The following is a 21139-nucleotide window of genomic DNA, read 5'->3' on the forward strand; positions in this document are numbered from 1 at the left end:
TTTATTCAAGAAAGCAGGCAAACAGATATCACAAAGAATGCCTTGTCTTACATTAATTTGAAACAAAAGGTTTATTTTTCCCCAATTACTTTTGTAATGCCATTTTAAAATATATTAATCTAAATGTGATGAAAAAGGAATTTTTATGACTCCTCCACTGTTTGGCTGTAGCATTTAATGTTAACGTTCTGCAATCACAGGCCCTGACGCTGGGCATGTTTACAGACATGATGCAATGTTTTGCATGAGGACCCTATCTGGGCTAACAAGCCTGTTTATCATCAGGGTTAACGAGCCCAGGCAGAATACTGAACTAGGCTAGACTGCTAGACAGCTCGAGCTTTTGAGTGCAGGCTGTTTTGGGTACGTCTGCATGATTACATTGTGCCATTTGGAGATGTATTTTCATTGATACTGCGACCTATCACTTCAGGAATCAGATGTGTTAATCCCATTATAGAGTTCATATAAAAATGAACTCTGTAATTCCCCCACCTCTATTCTATCTTTTCAGGAATGCAGTTCAGTAGTTTCTGAGGTAATGACTCAGAGTATTACTCAATATTATTCAATAAAATGCATTCAGTCCAGGTGGAGGGACACTAAGTGTCTCTTGAAATATATTTATTTAAAAAAAATAAAATATAAATGCAAAGTTGACTTTGAAATTATCACGTTTGCTATGCAGAAATCACAAAATAAATTACTTTTTACTCTTTTTTCTTTAAGTCTCATATTTTCCCTTCAAGCATCCTCTGCAGTCACTAAGCAGAAAATTACTTACCCCAGAAACTGGAATTCATGGTATTTCATGATGTCAGTTGCAGAACTTATATGAGTTTCATGACAAAAAACAATGCAGAACAGAGTCAAAGGAAAATAACCAGTAAGTCCCAAGACACACCCCTCTCTTTCGAGATGCATTTAAAATGCATAGAATACGTTATCCTTATTAGTCAGTAGGTTTTATGGATTTTTTGTTTTGCATATATTCAGTCTGTTTTTTATTTTTCATTTGATATTTTCCCTCAAAGTAGACATTCACACCGAGCAAATGACTGGCACACATCAATAGTCCTTAATCCAGCAAATGTTCAAGCAAGGTAGAACAATAACAGCAAAGATGGTTTTGTGAGAGGGGAACTGGAATATGTTTTATTGCATTCTGACATGCTCTTTTGAAGGTAGAGGTAAGCTCACCCTGTTCATGCTTTCAAACATTTGGAAATTGGGTAGCGATGTAAACATGCTACACAAACTGAACTAATGTGGCTCTCTGACTTCTATTTCACTAGAAAGAGAAAGTTGAGCCATAAAACAATGGGTTGACTGGTATGAAGGGGCAAATTCTGATTTCAAACAATAACAGGTCTTTTGTGGTTGCTGATGCCATCTCTATTCTTTTCTATGCTTTGATTTTCTTCTGCTGCATTACAGAATGAATGAGCAACTGAACAATAGCTTAGACATCTCTTTCAGCGTGTTGTGTAGAGTTGCTAATGCTTTCTGAAATACATAGTTCACAAGAGCATTGGTGTTCAGCGACTAACGTTGAAGGTGGGCAAACAGTTCCATAATTTTCAAAAAATGTTTGATATTTAAATGGATTTTTAAGCATTCAGTGAGCTAAAGTTTAATTTATTTTCCATGGATGTAATTCAATTTTTTTAAAAGTCACATGTTGTAAAGTGACACAGATGTGAATCTGCCAGCAATGGCACTTAATATAATGCAGCATTTTCATTCTATTTTTTCTCCAAGGCATCTGAAGACCTTTTGGTCTTTCTTCCAGTCCAGTGTATTGTCCTCCTACTCACTGACCTAGTTGAAGTATCACTTCCACAAGCATGAAAACAGACAATACTAAGTATTTTCCTCAGATTGTCTTTCAGTGCTGACACTACCCCTACTTCCAAATCATTACGGCAGATGTTTACTAGATTCTTTTGAAATCACAGAATCACAGAATGGTTAGGGATTGGAAGGGACCTCGAAAGATCATCTAGTCCAATCCCCCTGCTGGGGCAGGAATTGCCTAGACCATATCACACAGGAACGCGTCCAGCGGGTTTTGAATGTCTCCAAGAGAAGGAGGACTCCACCAACCTCTCTGGGCAGCCTGTTCCAGTGTTCAGTCACCCTCACCGTCAAGAAGTTTTTCCTCAAATTTAAGTGGAACCTCCTGTGTTCCAGCTTGCACCCATTGCCCCTTGTCCTGTCAAGGGATGTCACTGAGAAGAGCCTGGCTCCATCCTCTTGACACTTGCCCTTTACATATTTATAAACATTAATGAGGTCACCCCTCAGTCTCCTCTTCTCTAAGCTAAAGAGACCCAGCTCCCTCAGCCTCTCCTCATAAGGGAGATGTTCCACTCCCTTAATCATCTTCGTGGCTCTGCGCTGGACTGTCTCTAGCAGTTCCCTGTCCTTCTTGAACTGAGGGGCCCAGAACTGGACACAATATTCCAGATGCGGCCTCACCAGGGCAGAGTAGAGGGGGAGGAGAACCTCTCTCGACCTGCTGACCACACCCCTTCTAATACACCCCAGGATGCCATTGGCCTTCTTGGCCACAAGGGCACACTGCCTGGCTCATGGTCATCCTGTTGTCCACTAGGACCCCCAGGTCCCTTTCCCCTACGCTGCTCTCCAACAGCTCTGCCCCCAACTTGTACTGGTACATGGGGTTGTTCTTGCCCAGATGCAGGACTCTACACTTGCCCTTGTTATATTTCATTAAATTTCTCCCCGCCCAACTCTCCAGCCTGTCCAGGTCTCTCTGAATGGCTGCGCAGCCTTGCGGTGTGTCAGCCACTCCTCCCAGTTTTGTGTCATCAGCGAACTTGCTGACAGAGCACTCTAATCCCTCATCCAAGTCATTAATGAATATATTGAATAGAACTGGTCCCAGAACCGACCCTTGCGGAACTCCGCTAGACACAGACCTCCAACTGGACTCTGTCCCGCTGACCACTACTCTCTGGCTTCTTTCCTTCAGCCACTTCACAATCCACCTCACTACCCGATCATCCAGATCACACTTCCCCAGTTTAGCTGCGAGGATGCTGTGGGAGACCATGTCAAACGCTTTACTGAAATCGAGATAGACCACATCCACAGCTTTACCATCATCAATCCACCGGGTAACATCCTCATAAAAGGCTATCAAGTTGGTTGAGCAAGACTTCCCGTTGGTGAAGCCATGCTGATGAATAACTGTAGAAAGCTCAGGTTTTAATTCACACCATATACGCAGAGTAGAAAAAAAATATTTTAAGAGCAAATTTTCACCTCCATGTATATTTATATTCTGATCAAAACACTTGTTTTGGTTAAAACCCAAAACCTTAATAGAAGAATTAACAGTCACAGTGAATCCAACAAAACATAGCCACTTACCTGTTCAAAAGTATTCTTTTGAAATTCTTCAAATCCAAAAATATCCAGTACTCCAATTTCAAATACCTGGTCACTAGGAAAAAAAGATATTACAGATAATAAGAATTCAAGCAAGTGAAGAATATATCTCTTCTTTCTGACAAAAGTATTTCTGTCCTAGGATGAAAGCAGGCACTATTTCAAAAACATGGTATGAAATACATAAGCAGACCTTGTATACAACAGAAGCAAAATTTTACCCACCAACCTATTATATCGAACATAAATAAAAAAAGCAGAGCTCAAGATTGTTTTAGCAGCCACTTTAAAAACTAAATTTGTAAGAGAAGGAAAAAAATCTTAGCTTCTTTGAAGTCCAGTTTCTAATGGTATAGGTATCTATTTGCTCAGATGAGTGATAGCCATTTAGGGAAAGTTTAAAAATTGTTTGGTTGCACTCAGTTACCCCTTCCAGTTTATATTTCTTTGACAGCCAGAACTGCTCCTACTAAATGTACTTCAAGGGAAACCTTTTAAGCCAAAATCCTCTTTGTGCCAGCATCAAGTAGAGGCTGCGAGCTCAGAGCTGCACAAGAGGTTACATCTCTCAGGGGAAAGAACAGTCAGGATTTGGGCATGAAGAAGACAGATGTTTCTTCTCTGTATATATAAAAGAATACTTGTTGGCAGTGCATCTACTTTTCATGTGCCACTTCTTGCATTCAGGGAAGGGCTTTTATTTTGGCCCAGTGGAAGGATTAGGGCAGGGCAGTCACCTAGGATTTGGACAGGAGAAAAGGGAAAGGGACAGAGGTGTTGTTATTCTGTATTTACTTGGGACTAAGTCATTGTAAACTGATCTGGAGAAGAAACTAAGTTCACTATGGGGAGCAAAATTCATGTTTTGGGATATCCTGTTGCCTGCTTTGGAAGGATATGAGAACTCCATATGAAAGGGCTGGGTTCACTGAGGCTGGGCTTTTTCTTTATTTTCTTCACTGTATCATTAGACAGAGAACATAAGAAGAGGGTTACAGTAAAAAATTTGTTGCAGTTTGCCTATGTGAATGGAGTGGGACTTTCTCCAGAGTGAAATGATCTGCCAGCAGGATGAAAGACTTAACACTATATCAGGAAAAATCAGCGAAAGAAAAATCATTCACCTTCCAGAGAAAGGAGATGGGCACTTTCTAAAACATATGAATTTTCCTTTCTCTTTGCCAGCATAATTTGTAAATGTATGGGGTTATATGCATACAAATAATATTGCAGCCTGCTGTTTCTGAAATCTACTTTTCCTTCCACATTTTTTCCTCCATGTTACGTGTTTCCTCTATGTGTATATCAGGCTATAGACATAAAGGAGAAATAGGTGATCCACTACTGAAGTACTTTAATATAGTTCTATTACCGTAATTGTAAACACTACTGTTTAATTAGGAGAGGATCATCCAGCCCTGAAAATAAATTCCCATATAACAAACAAAAAAAGTAAAATCATAAAAAAAATGTGTACTACAAAACAAGCTAGGAAAAACAATCCTCAGGGACAAGCCTGGGGCTGAGCAGAGTGTTCTTCAGAAATCATACCCAAGAAGTTTGTTCTTCGTTTCTAAGGCATACTACTTCAATGCGATCGTCACAAGACTGGCTATGTGCGTAAATGTCAGACATAGACAGTTGCATAATAAATCTAGTCCAGAATGACTTTGTTGGGCAGGAGAGGTTATTGTGAGGTCAGTTGGCCTCCAAGGGAATTTCTACAACAAGAGGCATAAAGATATATCACCACCTTCATTTCTAGCAATGAGGGCAATTAAAATGGGTTTCAAAATGTCTCATTCTCAAGTGTTCCCGATCAGAGACAGGTGTACATTCCTTGTCACTATATATTTTCAACAAAACCAGTCCACTTCTATAAAGAAGAATTAGACATTTTGAAAACAAACTGCCTCAGACTAATACTGAAAAGCCAGAATTATTATGTTATTTTAAAAGTTTGGGAAAAAAAGTAGTTTGAAATTTCAGAATACTTAATAAGTTTTCATTCTTATTTTATTATTTTATCATTTATCTGTAGCCTTCTTTATAGGAAGGCAAAACAGGAACTGCTATGTAATATTGCACAACAGCTGAAATATTGCATTATATTTCACAATTATTAAGAGATACTTAACATGGATGGAACAGCTTATCCCTTCTCTGTCTGATTAAATTAATAGATCTGAGGCTGGATTGCTTACATGCCAGTTGAGTGCCATGACTGTTATTTATGTAGTCAAATTAGTCTCTCTTACTTTTTCTCAAGGAATATATAAATATTTGCATAAGGAAAAGACCTAAACAAACTGACTTAATGAATTATTACAAATCAGGCAAAACAGGAACCTGGCCCTAGTTTCTAGAACTCCAGGTAAAAGCCTTAGCAGCCAGCCTATTGCCTACCTCAAATAACATTTCTTATTAAAACTGTTGATATTTCCAAGAAATATCTTGATTTGCTGGAAATGCATTTGTTGACAGGAAAACATGTCAACCCAATTTTTTTGATGAACTCCACCTGATAATCTTGGCTTTGTATTACTAAAAGATGCAGATACTACATGAAAAGAGCTGGAGGTTTTACATAATTAATATCTTGCCTACAGGGCAAGTATAACAGAACAAGGCTCTGTATCCTCTACAACAGTGACATTTTTACTACGTTGTGGCATTTATTTGCAAAATCTCACCAACTGTGATAGTAATTTTCTGTAATAAATTATTGCCCAAATTTTGAAAATTAAATAGCAACAGACAGCACAACATCAAAATTAAAAGCATTGTTTTATATGTGGCTACAAATTAGTTTGCTTTGTTTTTTTCCTTCTTCTTCCTCTGTTTAATACCACTTTTCTTCTCAGAGGAAGGATCCATATATGTTTTTCTTGCTAGCTGTCAATCATACTAATTCCAGCAAAATTACTTTCCTTAAATTAATCATAGCAGAGATTCCCAAGGCAAAATAAAGCATGAATAAACCCATGTTTACAAATGAAAGAGCATGTCACCAGTGTCTAAAAGAACAAATATTAGAAAAGAGCACTTTTTGTTCTGAAAAATCCCCTTATTTTACTTTATTCTTTTATGGTTACTAAACATCTTTTTGACACTTTTCCTCATTATGTTTCAGATATTCAATATTTACTATGTATAAATAAAAGAGCTATAGTTTTAGTGGGGACTGAGACTTTGATTTCAAGTTCGACAATATTTCCTAGCATAGAATTTAGAAAAACATCAGTTTGCCAATATTTGAAGAATGTTTTTATATCTTAGACCAGTACATAGCTGTGAATAATTAAAAACAGGCATGGATGTTATGTTAACCATAACTCATTTGATTTCTGTGATTTACAAAACAGCATTTTGACTGATCATATTTTACAATGTCTCCAGTTTTACCTTTTTCCTCAGAATATATCTGTAAAGATGTCCTTATAGACTAGAAATACCTTTCAATCTTGTACATTTCACAACTGCATTATAAAGAAACTACATAAAAATTCTTGCCAACTCCTAAAAACAATACACATACACCAGACTTCCTGCCTGATGATCTACTGTCTTGGCAGACATCTTGCCATTCATCAAGAGATGCTCTTGAACTGTTTGCCATTCCTGCAAGGTGAACAGAATTGCCTTTACAATACTTCTGACCCAATGCTTCAGACAAACCTACAAGATGTTATTTGATCACTTTTTTCATCCCAGATGGTTTTCAGCTCTGAAATCCATAGGGTTCATTCCCATTGTCATTTTTTATAATCTGCCTACATAAAGAAGTGAAGTGAATCTGTTGAGGTAGGATGATCTAATGTGCCTTTCATCTGCCCCAGGTATAACGTTTCTTGCTCTTCCTCCAACTTCTGCCAGTAACCAGGAAGGAAGCCAGTTGGCTTATGTCTGATCTGGATAAACTAGAAGTGATATTGATTAATGAGGAAATATTTCTAGGATTAGATGAAGTATATAATATAGCCTTCAAATTGGGACCCTCAGAATCCTATTTAAGACTCCCTCAGTTCTCCCACAGGGACAGATTACACCCATTGTCATAAATACGGTTCTTGAAGGGAACAGGCTGAATACTCCCAGTTGGATATGTTCTTCATCTCAAATGATTACTAAAACAAACTAGTTTTTGAGACTTTGAAGAGAGATTTTTCTGATTTTTTTTTTTTAAGATTCTGAGATTTTTGCTGAGACTTGGTGTCATTGCCACATCTCTCAGTCATCTTGCTCAACAACTGTCATTTTTCTTTTAATATTACCCTACCCAGGTGTGAGTGGTACAGATAGACAGTGGTTGGACACAGCAGAAAGAAACACTGTCTCCGTATCTGACAAACATTTCTTTGACTTGACAAGTGTGGCAGGAAGGGAGAAATATTTTTGCTAATAGAGTCAAGATCTATAGTCCTCCCATCAGTAGTGCATACTCTTCCCCAGCTCTTTAAAGCAAAATTTGTTCTATGCTTTAAAAAATGATGTTGTCTTGTTTAACGAAACACTGGAAATCATCCAGACTGAAGAAGATCTCAAAATATGATGTTATGCACCATATTGTATTAGATGCTTTGTATTGTTTGTCTGTTTTAAAGATTTCCCTACCTCCACATACAGAGACAATTCTCATTATGATGTTAGGTTCATGTTCTGAACAGGAACTCTCCTTCTGGCCTTCCTGCATTCCCAGCACCCTTCTACGGGGTTCAATAAACAAACACTTCAGTTTTCAGATTTTTTTCTTAAGCTGGGAAGATTTCTATTTCAGAATATCCCATTCTATAAATCAGATAATGTATATTAAGAAGTTTGTAAATGAGATTCCTGAGATCTTTCCTTTGCCCAAATAAGTATTGCCACTGCTGCTCTCTGGCAGTATTTGAATTTCGCTGGGAATAAGATTACACAGACAAAATACACAAGCTTTCAGAAAATACCTATTTAGAAATAATCTATATGCTCTATTTGAAACAGAAATCTATGGCTGATCTGGTGATACAGACAGAGGGTATAACCAAATGCTAGCTGTCTCTGCTTGTCTGTAATACAGCAGGCGTATTGGCATTAGCCCATCTTCAGGCCACATAAGAGAGGAACTCTTGGCTAACTAGCTAATAAAACACCATGCCTTCTACTTACTAACAAGCAGGGAAGACAATATCAAGATTTTCTCAAGCATATATATCTAATTATCTTGTTTTTCATCAGAAAAGAAAAACAATGTTTCACAGAAGTTCACAGACACACTTAAATCCCTATAAATGTAAAGTCCTCTTGCAGAATGAGTCAGGAGTTCTTAAAACATCATCTTAAGACATTTTATTACTAATATTTGGATCATTAGATCCAACTTTGCCAACATGCAATCAAGTACTTTGAAATGCCACATTTAGGCAACCGTGAATGCTCTAGTCTCTTTTATCTACAAAACTGAAAATCAGCATACTTATTTGAATGGAAGCAATACAGTAGTAAACTTTGAAGAGTTGAGTCTTGGGAAGAAGTTCACCTAGACAATTTTTACAATAATAAAATCAGAAGAATAGGAAATAATTATATAAAAGAGTGAATATAAATATTAATCAATTTAAAAAATAATTATAAGCACCTGTGAGAAATTTTAATAGCTTTCCCCTAATCCCATTCTAGAGCCCAATTAAAGAAAAAACAGATTCTCCTCTGTGAATTTCTTTGAAACAGTATCAAGATGAACAAAGTAATAAACCTCAAAGGTACCTTGCAACCAGTCCAAACTAGCATTCATGGTTATAATTTAGTTCTAACTAGACAAAATCATAAGTAACATTTTATGAAGGAGAAAAACATTTCTGAAGGTGTATTATCTCACTTACCACTGTCATTAAAACTCTTGCTTTATATTTATTAGATAGTATTATAAAGTAATGGATTTGTTGGATTCTGGCAACACTTTTACCCTCTGTACTTAGTACCTCTAGAGCCTGGTCTTTGCAGCTTTTTCATAATCGTCTCCTGTTGCCTTAGATCTAGTGGCAATCATCACTTTTACCTTTGCCTGAAACCAGACACAAGCTATTTCATGGTATATATAAATCAATATTAATGACCAAACTCAAGTAGCTTCACCATAAAAGTTAAACCCAGGTAACTAGTTTCCTCAAAAATGCCAAGATCAAATGTTTCTCTTAGAGTTACTAACCCAATAAATCTACTTTTATTGCTTCATAAATTCTCACTGAAGTGGGATGGAAGTACAGTTAAGCTACTTCACAACAAAACAAGAGAACTGAGTTAGAAACCTTATTCCAGGTTACTGATGAAGGCTTCATCCTATCTGATAAATAGTAACTGTGTAAGTTTCCAACCAGGGAATGAAGTGTCACCTGAAATGTATCAGTCTTATTTAGCCACATTAGTTAATGTCTTTGGTGGATCTTTAAGCAGAGGTTTATTAAAACTACACCAAACTGGAGGTATAATGCTGCTCATTGATAGAATTGCTCAGATGTATATGAAGTGAATCTGAACCATAAATCACAGATTCATGCAACGACTTGCATTAATCCAACTTGCATCTTAAACTGTGCTATGCCTTGATTTACTGCTACAGGTTATACAATATGATTAGGCTGGTTCAAAAAAAAGCTGGGGGTCAGGGAGATATTTTATGATCTTAAGCTGGCTAACTCAAGTGATGTTGAAATATCAATGAAGGGCTGTCAACTTCATTTTCACTTAGAATAAGCTATTTAGCTTCAAGTTTGGAAAGGGACCTGAGGCTGAATTTGGCCTGCGAAGATTTAATATGTCTTGTCAGCACTGCCAATATATCCTGAGCTGGTTAGCTTCCTTTAGCCAGCCTAAATGAAGAACTCGTCTTTTTCAAGCATAGGTATAATATAAAACTATTGCAAATTCCTCATTCCTGTCAACATTAAGCAGCTGTCCTGTTTTAGCTAGGACTTACAACATCACATAGTCCTGAAGTTACCACACAGGTAGAAATAGTTTCACTGAGAAGTATTTCCACAAGGTAGAAGTCACCTCAGGCACATATGATTGCACCAAAAGGAGACTACAAGGTAAACAATATACAAACACCTTTGACTTTCATTATTTGAAGATCCCATGATACCTAGAAATTATAGGTTTACATTACTGAAGAACAGAGATACACAACAAATGAGCTCACTGTAATTAGGAATACCTGAGCTGGATTGCTGTCTGTCACAGACATGCACTGAGCTAAGCCCATGATCCATAAGTCTCAGGAATGAATGGAGGAGAACTGAATATGACCACATGCTGCTGCTTTTCCTTGTTATAAACACAGCATTTCAAATTATGACATGGATTGGAAAGTTGGTCTAGCTTGGTTGTCCAAGTGCCTGCAATTGTAAGAGGCTGTACAATCAGAAACAGACAAGTAAAACCATTCTGTGTTACTGGCAAACCCTCCTTTTGCCTCCAACAGGAAGGTAGACACTCTGGTGGTATATATAACGATGCAAAGCTTTTATGTGCAGAAAGCTCTGAGTTACTCAGGCATAGCAGTTTTTTTTGTTAGCTAAGCCTACAGAAGAGAAATGTGTTTTATTACTAATTGGTTTTCAAATAGGGTAGGAATAAAAAAAAAGACTATGAAGTCTTCAAACTCTTAACAACTCTAAAAGAGGGCACTTGATAAATACTTGTCCTATGAAGCCAACTTAGATAGGATATAAGGAAAAAATATTTATTCTTTTTTGGAAGTTTCTCATCTGTCTTTTGTGGATTTCCATTTACCAGTAATGCCAAGACATCTTGTACTTACTGCTCGTAAGAAAGCTCATCTGAGCATGTGAGATGTTGAACCTTGGTTAAGTCACTTGCATATGATATCTAATTTGGACTACTGTCTTAGTTTGCTTCTCTGATTCTACTGAGACTTTTTTTTTTGTTTTTGTGAGGTTTTTGTTTGTTTGTTTGTTTCTTGACTGCTCTACTGACACACATTAATTAGCATTCATTTTTTCTAAGAAGCCACACCGGATAGCAACAGCATTGAATTTAGCAGATTATAACCTAGAGGCATCCAGTAGATTCTTAGAACGTTTAATTCAGTGAAGTTTAAACATTCTTTCGAAAGCCTCTGAACATAACTCTTTTTTTAATACTCTGTGCTAAGGTCATCATTTTGGGGAGAAAGAACAAGAATATTCTGCACTAAAAAACCAGCAAGCAGCTTTTTGCTTGTTGAAAGATTTAGCTCATTCTGTACTGTCAACTCTGAAAAGGCTACTAATTCTAACCACCAAACTAGATTACTGCATAAAGTACCATGTCACCCTACACAAGCAAATAAATAAACAAATATGTTACCATGGAAACAATTTGAAGGAATGGCCAGTCACTTAAAGATCCAAGAATCACTGTCATGCTATCATAAAATGCTTTAAATGATGGAATTATGTTTCTTTTATGGATCTGGATTTGAATAGATAATGGCACACCTAATAGTTTGCAATGGCACTCCTACCTGCCAGTCTCATCTTGATTTTGAAGGTAGCAGTTGATTGTGTTGACTAAAAAGCTAAATAAACGACCATATAGAGATTTTGCCAAGAGATCCCGGTAAAATTCTGCAATCTCTATAGTGTGCCTCCGTACAATCATGTCTCCTAAGAGAGAAAGCAGAAAATGGAGATGAAAGCATGCTGTTAAGCTCGCCTTAAGTAATTTTAGTTACAGTGAGTCCTTCCACCCTTTTTACTTCTCCTTTGCCAAACATATGCATGGTGTTAGTTTTTTTTTCTGAAGCCTTCAGTGAAAGATGAGAAGACTGTCAACACGCACAAGATCCTCAATTTGGAAACATGTACCTTTGTACTTCTTTCAATAGAAAAGGGTATGTGTACCACACAGAAAAGAACTTTTTCAAAACTTTTTTTTTCCCCAGGACACCCCTGTTGACTTTAGTTCTCAGCATTAATATCTAATCTGTTATCTTGACACACTTTTATAAGATTAATCAAGTTAGGAGTCCATCAGCATCAGACTGCGAAACTGCTTTGCTCCATATTACAAAGATATTTCTAAATCAGTGTCCCAGTCTGCCTTATTACATGGCAGACTATCCTACATATTCCTCAGAGAGAAAATTTACAAGACCATACAAGAAATAAGAAACAAAAATTATCTGCTTTTCAAATTCTCAAATCAGAAGGATCAAAATATCACTAGGTCTGATCGATGAGAATGTGAGCTTGGAAAACATTACCTTTAAAATACTGAACATCAGTTGTTAAGGCTGAAGCAAGCTCATCTGGTGAAACCTGCAGCATCCCTGCCACTGAAATGAAAAGAGAATTTAAAGAAAACCTGAGTTGTGCTCTACTGCATATTTTATTTTTTATAACAGATTTTCTTATGTAGATGATATTTTTTAATAGTGAAAGAACCCACACGTAAAAGAATAACCAAAATTAATGAACATACAAAATCGGATTACTATAATCAGCACTTTGTGAAGTTTGAACATATCTGTATGTTACATTACAGCTTTCTTTCCTCTTTAAAGATTACTCAGGACTTTCCTCAGGGCTTGGCAGACTTTCTCTTGTGTTAGAGTTAAGGTATGCTACTGATTGACATTCTGTATCCATTAGCCACTTCGAGGAGATTTGTTAGTGACCAACAGGGCAAACTTCAAAGCATGAAAACAAGAGACCCTTTTAAGACATAGATTTTGAACGTAAGGAATTCAATTCAACGCAAATTGTTTAGCTGTTGACAAGCAGCACGAGAGCATTTTAAAAGAAGACTGTCCAAAGTGCACTGTACAATTTCTTTTGGCAAACAGTAGCATTAAACATGACATTGAATTAGATAATTTGCAATACAACTATTTTGTTTCATCCCATAAAAATCTGTAGTTTATAAAATATCCAAGTCAGTTGGATACTGTCTTCCCACAGTAACTTATGAATTTGCAGAAGTAATTTTTTTTGTCTCCCTGGAACTGTGTTTCCATCTGTTGGTGGACCACTGCAAGTGCCCTGATCGTGATGCTCCAAGGTCACGTCTTACTGACCTCGTTCCAGTAGCTGAAGGTCTGATACGAATGCTGTCTCAGCGTCTGTCAGAGCCGTAAAGCGAATGTCTCCAAGATGCAGAATTGCTGAGAGAATTACAAACAGGTTCTCCACCTCCTGCACATATTTCATGCGGAATTAAAGATAAAGAAGAGATCTGTTGGGCACACCAGTGAAAGGCAATGCTTTATAAACATACAAATTCTATTAGTTTATATTGTTGGCATTTGCTAAGTTAAAAAGTATTCATATGTGAACTATTAACAGGAAATTTGGATTTAGGAATCAAACTGGAACCTATCGAGGACATAAAACAAGATTACCTTTTTTTTTTCTTTTGTCTTAATGTAAATCACATTACTGATTTAAGACAGTTTTTCAGAATGTGATAAAAAATACTGAAATAACTTTAATGGATGCATTGTTTCTGCAAGAAATAAACATATCTTCTCCACAGAGAATTTCCATCAAGACAATTTCTGTATCTGGGAATAGTAAGGTTGTTTTTTTCCTCAGCCAATTGCATTTACAAACAAAGTGTCTAGATCTAAATTATAACAGGTTCCTGGTAGCAAAAGCATAGTTAAGGTCTAAAAGAAACAAAAGCAACCTCCCTTACCCACACACTTCCCCCCCATGATTGCATGCTATGTTCTCATGCCTCTAAGGCTGTAAAGTAGTTATCTTCAAAGCTAGATTTTCCTGGACTCATTTTTACCACCGAGAGAACTAATTCTCTTTTTTTTTTTTTTTTTTTAATGTTTTTAAATTCAAGCAAAAAAATGATCCATGAAATATGAACCATAAATGCTAAACACTGTGTATTTTGGATGGTTTTTTGAGGTCAGTTATATAACAATGGTGCTCCTTTAAAATTATAAAACAGGAAACCTGATATCCACTATAGCTTTACATGGCATTATGCACAACAAAGTTAATTGATAATTCTTGAAATATTTTTGAAAAATAATATTTGGAATCTTATTCTACTGAAACACTAGAAGTGACAGTGAGAAGTCTGTCTTACTGGAATTAGCAGAATAAGATTAAAAAATACACTACAAATGAAATATTTAGCTAATACATCCCCTGTATTCTCAGGTGACTGCAATGAATTTAGAACAGACTGAAACCAAACCTGGATGACTTTTCAACAGTTTTCAAAAGCAGCAGATCAAAAAAAAAAAAAAGAGCTTATAGTCTGGGATACAGACTACAGCACCCCTGGTGCTGTTTAAGCAAGTTTGATTCTCTAAACTACATTTTCAGACAAGAACTTTGATCTCTTGCTGTATTAGATAGATGTAAATAGGGCAACAGTATATTTTTCTTTTACACAGTACCAAAGGGTGAAGATTAAAAAAAGCAATACATATAGGCGAAGTCAGAATAAGATAGCTCTTACAATAGAAGAACTGTCATGCTAATATGGCATTCAAGCTAGGGTGCTATACCCTGCTTCTTGGGAAGGCCTCTTAGGCAAGATGGAATGTCACTCTAGTACAGAATACTTCTTGCTTGTTTGTTAGCTTATTCAGAACTGGTTTGGGGATGACTGTATGGCACTGAATTGCAGCAGGCTGGTATAGCTCTTTATTCTGGTGGTTTTGGTAGGGCCATGGGTTTAGTTCACATTCCAGATTCTCAAACACTTTCTCATTGTGCTCTAAGATGCATGTTCCTTCATCTTTAAAACAATTTTTAAATAAACATTAACATATTTCGCAAGATACCATTAAAGACTGCTAAGTAATGTCTATGTAGTTCTTCAAAAAGATAAACTACTCCATCATTAAATGTGGCTAGATGGTCAAGGAATAATACATACAGACCTTTCCATGCACCTCAGAATTAATGGGTAGAAATTTTAGGAGGTGTGTTTTATCTACATATTCCACTCTAACCTCCAGCACAGGAGATCAGCCTGCAGTACTCTGGAGCTCCACAGATTTCTAGCCTCCTAAATGATTACTCTAATGCTGCCTGGATATAGAGGAGCCTTGAAGATGGTTTACGCTTTTCTGAGAGGCAACTAACCTCCTTTCAAGAACTCTGAGCAAAGTGAAGTTGAAGTGCTGGATCCAAAAGAATACTGTATGTAAAGTGTTCTCAGACAGTTTCTGCAGACTTTTAAAATGTGATTCATTATGCATTCAATTATTTATTTATAGGCTGAACCCCTTCCTCAACAGAACAGAAAGGTTAATGACAGAGCTGGAGAGATCCACCCATCCATGAACACTGGGCTAAAAGCAGAACTGCCTGCAAATTTTGCTACTGAACTCTACAGGTGCAGAGCTTGAGCTACTAAGAGTAGGGAATAATCCTGTCAAATATAGCCATATGTGTTCAATTTTGTACATGGTCACATGAATATTTATGAAAAAAACCCCACTCTTCTTCATATTAAAAGGTGGCACAGGTTACTAAAGAACATGTTACTACCTCAGCTAGGGAATGCCAAACTATTACATGATGTACCATTGTCACAGAAGCCTACCTCACACCTAAGTAACAGCTTCAGCAGACTCACATTTTTTTTTGCTGATAACCCTTGATCCCTTTTTATTACAGCTGTTGCCCAACTGTCATCGCTTATGATAATCTAGCATACTGTCACATTAACTTTTCCTCTGCTTTTTTCTTATGATGCAAAATATCATATGGGGTAAATAAGTTTTTACCTCCTTTTAGAAGTACTGTTGCTTATCTATTTGTTTTGCAGAAGTGTCCCAGCTACAGTGTGCTAGGTAGCACATACATATGTAAGAAATATGGGGAGTTTGTTAAACATTCTAGTATCCTGAAGGGAATTACACAGTTTACATGAGTTCTTATGCTCAGCCCTCTGTTTCTTCTGATTCCCCTCACACCTCTGTCTTCCAGAACCTCTTCTTGATTAATTTTCCAAATTATCATCTTCTTCATTAATTTTATAGGATTAAAGATAAACATCAGACCTATCTTCTTGTTGCTTTTTTTGGGGTTAAGTCAGCTCTTTCAAGTCACCCAGCTCTGATTTTATTTGACTAAATATGTATTTACTTCTTTTCAGGTGCTGCTAACAAAGGCATTTGGAATGTGTGTTTCACAAAATTAAAAGGGACAGGGAGACAATCAGGAAGAGGAAAAAATTCCTGTGGGTTTTATGAGGTTTCTGTCTTATGGGATTTGATTGTTTCTTTTTATCTATGTAATTTAATGGTTCAGAGTATTATACCTTGAAGCTGTTTTGTGAATCTTTAAGAATGAAAGAGATTTACACTGTTGGTGCTGTGTCTAATTAAAAGTGATTACAGCAATTTCCCTGGAGTGAACTAGTACTGTATATTGTTTCAAGGTCTTAACCAACAGAAAAAAAGAAAGGCACTTCTTTTCCCCACAAAACTGAGAGTTCCTTATGGCCTGCTTCTAACTAAGTAATAGGTGATTTTAGCCACAAATAACATAAGCTTGTGTAACTTACCAGGCTATTGAATCCCATAGCACCCAGAGCTTGTTTTAGTATGGCTAATTTCTCCCTGTTTTGAGGGTTGGCTGTTAACATTGTCTCTTCCAGTATGATCTGGCTTAGATACCTGCACAGAGGAAAAACAGCATATACAGTATTTAAGAAGCTGGTGCACAATCAAACTTTTGAGGCTAAATGCCAGCTTTGCCCTTCTAACTAGAGGTTTATTACAGATTTTTCTCAGCCTTTGGAGGGACTAGTACCAGTGACAGAATGCTCCATATTTCTTCCCTTAAGCTTTTGCTTAAGGCTCCCCCCCACCAACTTTAGCCCTGCATGTAAGCTAAAACTTCAGATTTAATTTAAACCACTGACAGTTTTGGCCTTCTTGCACTACCAGAGACTCCCCTTCAGAAGGAAGATTTGAGGAGATCCTCTGATAACTCTGACTGCTTTAAATTCCCCTCCTGCTGGCTAGGGAATAGATCAGCTCTTATCTGCCTGATCCCATGCTGATCATTTGCTCCCTTAGCAGCTGAATGGGTGACAGGTACACTCAGCATCTCTTAGAACAAAGTAGTAACTAAGAACATAGAGTAGTAAGTGTACAGCCCTTAAGCTGTACTGCTTTGCACGCTGTGAAGCAAAAGGAAATTTTACAAACCTTCCCAAAAATAATGATTAGAAGAGAGAGACACCTAATGCAGCAGCTAACCCAGGAAAAAAAAACAGAACCAACATAAAGACCAGTAACACGAAACAGAATAATCAAAAACTATAGGAAAACAGATTATTGAAAAGAACAGCAATCTACCCTTTACAACAATGTACTCTGACTCTCTTGAAATATGTCTATGGGCCAGATCTTTAAAAGTATTCAGGTATCTTCATACAGTCGAAATCACTAAGAATGAGGTGTCTGAATATCTTATGGTATCTGATTTTTAATTACCTCATACTGAGAATGTAAAAACATGTTTTATTTTATCATTATCATTAAATTGTCATTATCATTAAAATACATATTCATCACACAATCTACAATCTTCACTAACATCACTTACATCAACAAAAGAATTCCCCACACCTAAATCAAAATAACATCATTACAACACCAACAAAGGTGGACAATTTATACACACTCCACCCTTCATCCCTTCACCACAATTACAACAAAAATTCCCCACAATTATTCTACCCTCTAATAATGTTCAGTCCATGATCTGTCACATAAAGATGGGAAACAAAACTAGTTTAATTTCTGACAATTCTTGTTCACAATCCTATTCTAATTGCACTGTAGAGGACACGCGGTTTCAAAATAAAACTCCTATTACCACAGAAAGTCTGGTAACACTCTAATAAGGGTGGTAGCTCTTGTAAATGTGGTCTTTTATGTGAAAGTGTGTAGTTTTTAGAAACACATGGAAGAATGATTTAGTATTTGCACTTTTCTAACTGACAATGAGGTTTATGAGGTATGCATGATGAAATGCAGAGCGTATTTTTAGTGGACTGATACCAGATGTACCAGTGTGGATTTCACTTGGAGTGATAATGGTGTAAGTTATCCCAGCAGGTGAGCAGAGGAAGAACGATGGGGAAAAAACATGTGCCTGGGTGCATAAGCACTTTTTGCACCCACAGGAGAACGCAGTCAGCAGATATCTCAAGTACAAACAAGCCTCACATCAGTGGCTAAAGCCGGTGAGTTAACACAACCTTTGAGAACATGGATCTGTGAGCATCACTGCCAGAGCTCTGCACTGTTTCCTTCAGGTTACTAGAAACATGAATTTTGTCCAAATCAGGTAGATACAAACGATAGCACAGCCGTCAAATTAGCTAGAGTAGATGATACAGAGTATATGCCAGATTTATGGGGGTTTTTTCTGTTTTTTTTTTACATTGCCTGTATGTTTCAAAAGAAGGCTTGCATACATCTGATACTGAATCTGGCATAGAACCTACTAGTATAAAGGTTAATCCAGCAGAAAATTTTCCACTGTTCCGAACTGCTGCGTGAGCTTATATCAGTTCAGTGTTGTGCATCATGTGTCAGAGTCATTTTTGATCCATAATTAGGAGATTTACAGCAGCATCTACTCTGCTGTCAAAATATCCTATTGTTGAGTGTCTGGAGGAGTTGGAAGCTCATGGCCATTTCTGCAAAAAAGCCTCCTCACTAATGTTCTCCCTGAATAACTCTTTCTCTCTTTGTACTGAGCAGGGAATACTCTTTCCTGTCCTGTGAAGAGAATATTGTATACTTCTCTTATAAGAAACACCATCCGATTAGCTCTTTCTAGCATAGTTAAAGTTCTGGTGGATGTCGTCATAGCAAAATGGTGTGCGAACACTATTGACACAGGTAGTGGCCCAGCAAAGTGACCCAGAATGCTCAATCCCTTGGAGGAAAGAGCTGAGCTGTGATATGAACCAACACGCAGCAGTTCTTGCCTTCAGCACAAGCACTTCTTGCTGATACAGCAGGGGGCAAACTGGGTACCCGCCAAACCAGATGCCTGTGGCTCCAACAACCCATACATAAATCGCAGCATCTGCCAGGACATGCCTGTTGGAAGAGAATCTGACTTTCCCAGTATAAATCTCCTGAAGATTTAATCAACAGATGTGCTGGTGCCCCTGGAAAGGGCTGCAGTTGGACATTTTCAAGGTGCACTTGAACTTAGAATGTTTCCCCAGTTTACGAGCAATTAAATTCTTTTATAACATGTCATGAGGCCCACTCATTTTCCAAACTATTTAAGGACTAATGAAATATGAAAATTGCTTTGAAGATATGCACATTCAACTGTCATATGTTTATAATATAAAGTATATGCATATTAAGGATGTATTAATTGTACAGACTACTTGGAACTGTTGAATGGATATCATACAACTCGCCCAAAATGCAGAAAATATACAGTGCAGCAGAGGTGGGGGGGTATAACATATACTAGCTGTACAAGAAATCATATTTTTCTAATTATTGTTAAGTTCATTCTACCTCAGAAACATAGTGACATTTAGATAGAAATATAAACATTATTTTTACTTGTAAAACAGTTCCCTAGCATCTCATTCTTTCTACTTTAAAGGCCCTGAGGATTAAAAGGCCTTGAGACACCTTTTGTATTAATATTACTACTATCACCTATTTATGCTTAAGAACCAGAGTCCAGAACCAATTTTAAATTGTAGCCTCTCCTACAAAAATAAGGAAAGGGGAAAGAGATGTATCACAGCGCAGAAGTCCTAACAATAATGAAACATTCTTTCATTGCAGATACATCATTATTCCATAAAACGTAAACACTTTTTCAATATGTATAGCTTTCCTCATATTTATAGTACAATTTTGTCTTTTGACATTCAAGTGGTCTGAATAGAATTGCATTGCTAGAGATGAAGAGGGATTAAGCTGCTTAAAATTTCCATTGTTAACCAACCATGGAGCTTTTAGTTATTATTTTTACTTAGATTTTTGTTATTGCAAACTGTAGTGTTATAGCCATCATATTTATGAAAACCTATGCTGTTACTAGAGTGTGTGTAATTTTCCTATAAGTTTTCAACAAGAAGTCTGTGTTGAAATGAAAAACAGATCTGGTGACTCCTGAATTCTTTGTTGCTGAAAATTTTAGTAAAAGAGGTACTACTGCTATACAAGCCAGAGGTGACGTTCAATAGTATCTGATGCATGCAGGCTGCGCACCGGTTGTGGACTTACTTATAGCTTTATTAGCCTTGCTTGCATAGCTCTGCGTGCTAATGCATTCTGCAAATGCACATTCACGTTAGCTTACTGCAGCTTTGGAAAAAGATTCTCAGATTTTGGCTGAAGTTGAGCCTTTTAGTTGAAGGTAGCTGCTCAGACAAATGATATTTATATCTCTAGTAAAAGTGATGAACCAAACAGTGTATGCAGTTCTACTAATTAACTCCTTTCTACTGATTGTCTAACCATTTTTTTAAATGCTACTATGTCAACATTTGCATCAGGCTAGTACTCTCGACAAACAGCTTATTAGCATACAAAAAAGTTTTAAGGACGTGATCAGTGACTGTTTATTTCAAAAAAGAAGATACTTACTGATCCACAAAATGGGGTTCTTTTAAGACAACAAACTAATCAATAATTGTAGCAGAGCGTAGTCACTTTGAGTAAAGCACAATGCTGCATTAGACAGACAATTTCTTGAGA

The 21139-nt window shown here is 36.9% G+C and overlaps 1 protein-coding gene across 1 annotated transcript in view; it reads right to left on the reverse strand.

Moving 5' to 3' along the window:
* The window catches only part of MYO16 (myosin XVI), a 324197-nt gene that overhangs the window by 109603 nt on the left and 193455 nt on the right, over positions 1-21139 (reverse strand). Inside the window, exons 16-20 of the mRNA XM_068425451.1 lie at positions 16945-17056; positions 13478-13595; positions 12665-12736; positions 11924-12065; positions 3400-3472 (exon numbers count right to left, since the gene is read on the reverse strand). Of these exons, the coding sequence (XP_068281552.1) occupies positions 3400-3472; positions 11924-12065; positions 12665-12736; positions 13478-13595; positions 16945-17056 (517 nt within the window). The remainder of the gene's footprint in view (positions 1-3399; positions 3473-11923; positions 12066-12664; positions 12737-13477; positions 13596-16944; positions 17057-21139) is intronic.

The sequence above is a fragment of the Nyctibius grandis genome, chromosome 2 (genome assembly GCF_013368605.1).
Source record: "Nyctibius grandis isolate bNycGra1 chromosome 2, bNycGra1.pri, whole genome shotgun sequence".
In the NCBI taxonomy this organism is placed as follows: domain Eukaryota; kingdom Metazoa; phylum Chordata; class Aves; order Nyctibiiformes; family Nyctibiidae; genus Nyctibius; species Nyctibius grandis.